Source organism: Piliocolobus tephrosceles, unplaced genomic scaffold (assembly GCF_002776525.5).
Source record: "Piliocolobus tephrosceles isolate RC106 unplaced genomic scaffold, ASM277652v3 unscaffolded_736, whole genome shotgun sequence".
Lineage (NCBI taxonomy): Eukaryota > Metazoa > Chordata > Mammalia > Primates > Cercopithecidae > Piliocolobus > Piliocolobus tephrosceles.
Window position 1 is genome coordinate 12,852 of NW_022334674.1, and position 2,320 is coordinate 15,171.

At 56.8% G+C, this 2,320-nt stretch overlaps 1 protein-coding gene across 1 annotated transcript; it reads right to left on the reverse strand.

Moving 5' to 3' along the window:
- Positions 1-402: 402 nt before the first annotated feature.
- On the reverse strand, positions 403-1,810 carry LOC111535567 (proteasomal ubiquitin receptor ADRM1-like). Its single transcript, XM_023201829.2, is given in 3 exon segments — positions 403-705; positions 782-1,401; positions 1,403-1,810. Coding segments are annotated over 3 exon segments (1,224 nt in total). The 5' UTR covers positions 1,793-1,810; the 3' UTR covers positions 403-491.
- Positions 1,811-2,320: the final 510 nt, after the last annotated feature.

The window sequence follows — 2,320 nt, forward strand, 5'->3', positions numbered from 1 at the left end:
GATAGGCTGATGATTTGACAGAAATATACTTGTTTGCCTTTCTCATAAAAATAAATCTCCAGCTGTCAAGATGACAGATTAAAAGATACCCTGGCATCCCTGCTCCCACAGAGGTGCAACTAGAGACAATTCAAAGTCAAGACTATCCCTCTAAACTCATGAAATTCATGAGACAAGCAGAGATACTCTGTGGGCCCATGAATCTGTGAGAATTTATGATTGATGATATCATTTGGATATTTGTCCCACTCAAATCCGTTACTGAGATGAAATCCCCAGTGTTGGAGGTGGGGCCTGGTGGATAATGTTTGGGTCATTGAGGTGAATTTTTCATGGCTTGGTATTTTCTTCATGATAGTGAGTTTTCACGAGGTCTGGTTTTTTTTTTTTTTTTTTTTTTTTAAAGAAAAGACTTTATTATCTGGGCGGGAGGTGAGGCTGTGCAACGCACGGCAAGCGCCGAGTCAGTCCCTCGGAGGACGGCGCGTGGCTCAGTCCAGGCTCATGTCCTCCTCTTCGTCCTTCTTGTCCTTCGTGTCGCCTTCTTTCTGCTCGGGCTTGGCGTTGTTCTGCATGGCTTTGGCAAACGCTTCCACATCGCCCTTGTTGGCGGCCTCCACGGCCTCCGCAGGCAGACCGAACTGGCACATGATGGGGCCCAGCTGCCTCGAGGCCAAGGCTGCGCTGAACATGCCCAGGGCCTGCAAGAAAGAGCCAGGCGAGGGCTGAGCTCCACCCTGGGCTGCGACCCAGGGCCGCACTGCTGAGCTGCCAGCTCTGCTGGAACTGGGGCGAGGTCAGGGTGTTCTGGATCTCTTCCGCGGTCTGCGGCAGTGACTCCCCAGATGGCAAGTAGGGAAGCAGGCGCTCCTGGACGTCCGCGTTGGCGAGGATGGGAGCCATGATCTCTGGCGTCAGCACACTGGCCAGGTCCACTTGGTGGCCACCCGCTGGCCCAGCCGGTACATTCATCGTGGCCAGGATGCTCTGGAGGTCGCTCAGCTGGATGGGCTGGGTCGGGCTGGCTGCCGTGCTGGCTCCGTTCCCGGAACTGGGCGCAGGGCTCGGGCTAGTTGCTGAGGCAGCTGCTGGAGCAGAAGGAGCTGGGGTGTCACGGGTGGAAGAGGTGGTGGAGGACGGGGTGACTGCTGCCGACTGGCTCCGGGAGCTGGAGGAGGAGCTGCTCCCTGGAGGCCCGCTGCTCCCCAGTAAGCTGGCCAGGCCGGGTCCAGTCAGGGCCCCCAGCCCACCCAGTCCTCCGAGGCCGGCTGGTCCGATGAGCTGCATGAGCTGACTGTGGCTCATGTTCCCCAGCAGACTCTGCAGGCCGCCCTCACCGCCTAGCGCAGAGAGCTCGTGGCCGCTGCTCCCGCTCGCCCCCAGCGCCCCAGGCATTGGGGGGGTTGTTCAGATACTCGTTGACTTTCCGGCAGTGCTCCTCATCCTGGTCTGTCTTGGGTTCCTGTATCCAGAAGAAAAGCCGCTTGGACCCTGCCTTGAACTTCAGCACGTAGACCCTCCCGCTGGGGCACTGCGGCACCCGCTTGAACTCACAGCCGTCAGGGAAGATGATCAAGTCGTCTTCCACGTTCCCGGACATCCTGTCCTTCCAGCAGAAGTGAATAAGCGAGTCATCCGTCTGCTGAATGTACACCAGCCCTTTCCGCTTATCCGGGCTCACGGTGGTCCCCTTCAGGGACATCTTTCCCGCCCGAAACTCCACCAGGTACTTGTTGGAGGCGCCCCGAGAGCCTGGCACCAGGCTTGGGAAGAGCGCGCCTGAGGTCGTCATCCTGCCTCGCGCCCACACTCGTACCGAGGTCTGGTTTTTCAAAAGCATGTGGCATCTCCCTCTCCTCTAGATCTCAGTCTCACCATGAGACATGCCTGCTCCCACTTTATATTCCACCATGACTGAAAGCTCTCTGAGGTCTTTCCTGAAGCTGAGCAAATGCTGGTGCCATGTTTTCTGTACAGCCTGCAGCATGTGAGCCGATTAACCCTCTTTTCTTTTCTTTTCTTTTCTTTTTGAGAAGGAGTCTCGCTTTGTTGCCTAGGCTGGGGTGCAGTGGCGTGATGGCCCACTGCCATCTCCTCCTCCCGGGTTCAAGCGATTCTCCTGCCTCAGCCTCCTGAGTAGCTGGGACTACAGGTGCCCGCCATCATGCCTGGCTAATTTTTTGTATTTTCAATGGAGACGGGGTTTCACCGTGTTAGCCAGGATGGTCTCAATCTCCTGACCTCGTGATCCACCTGCCTCAGCCTCCCAAAGTGCTGAGATTACAGGCATGAGCCACTGTGCCCAGCCTAAACCTCTTTT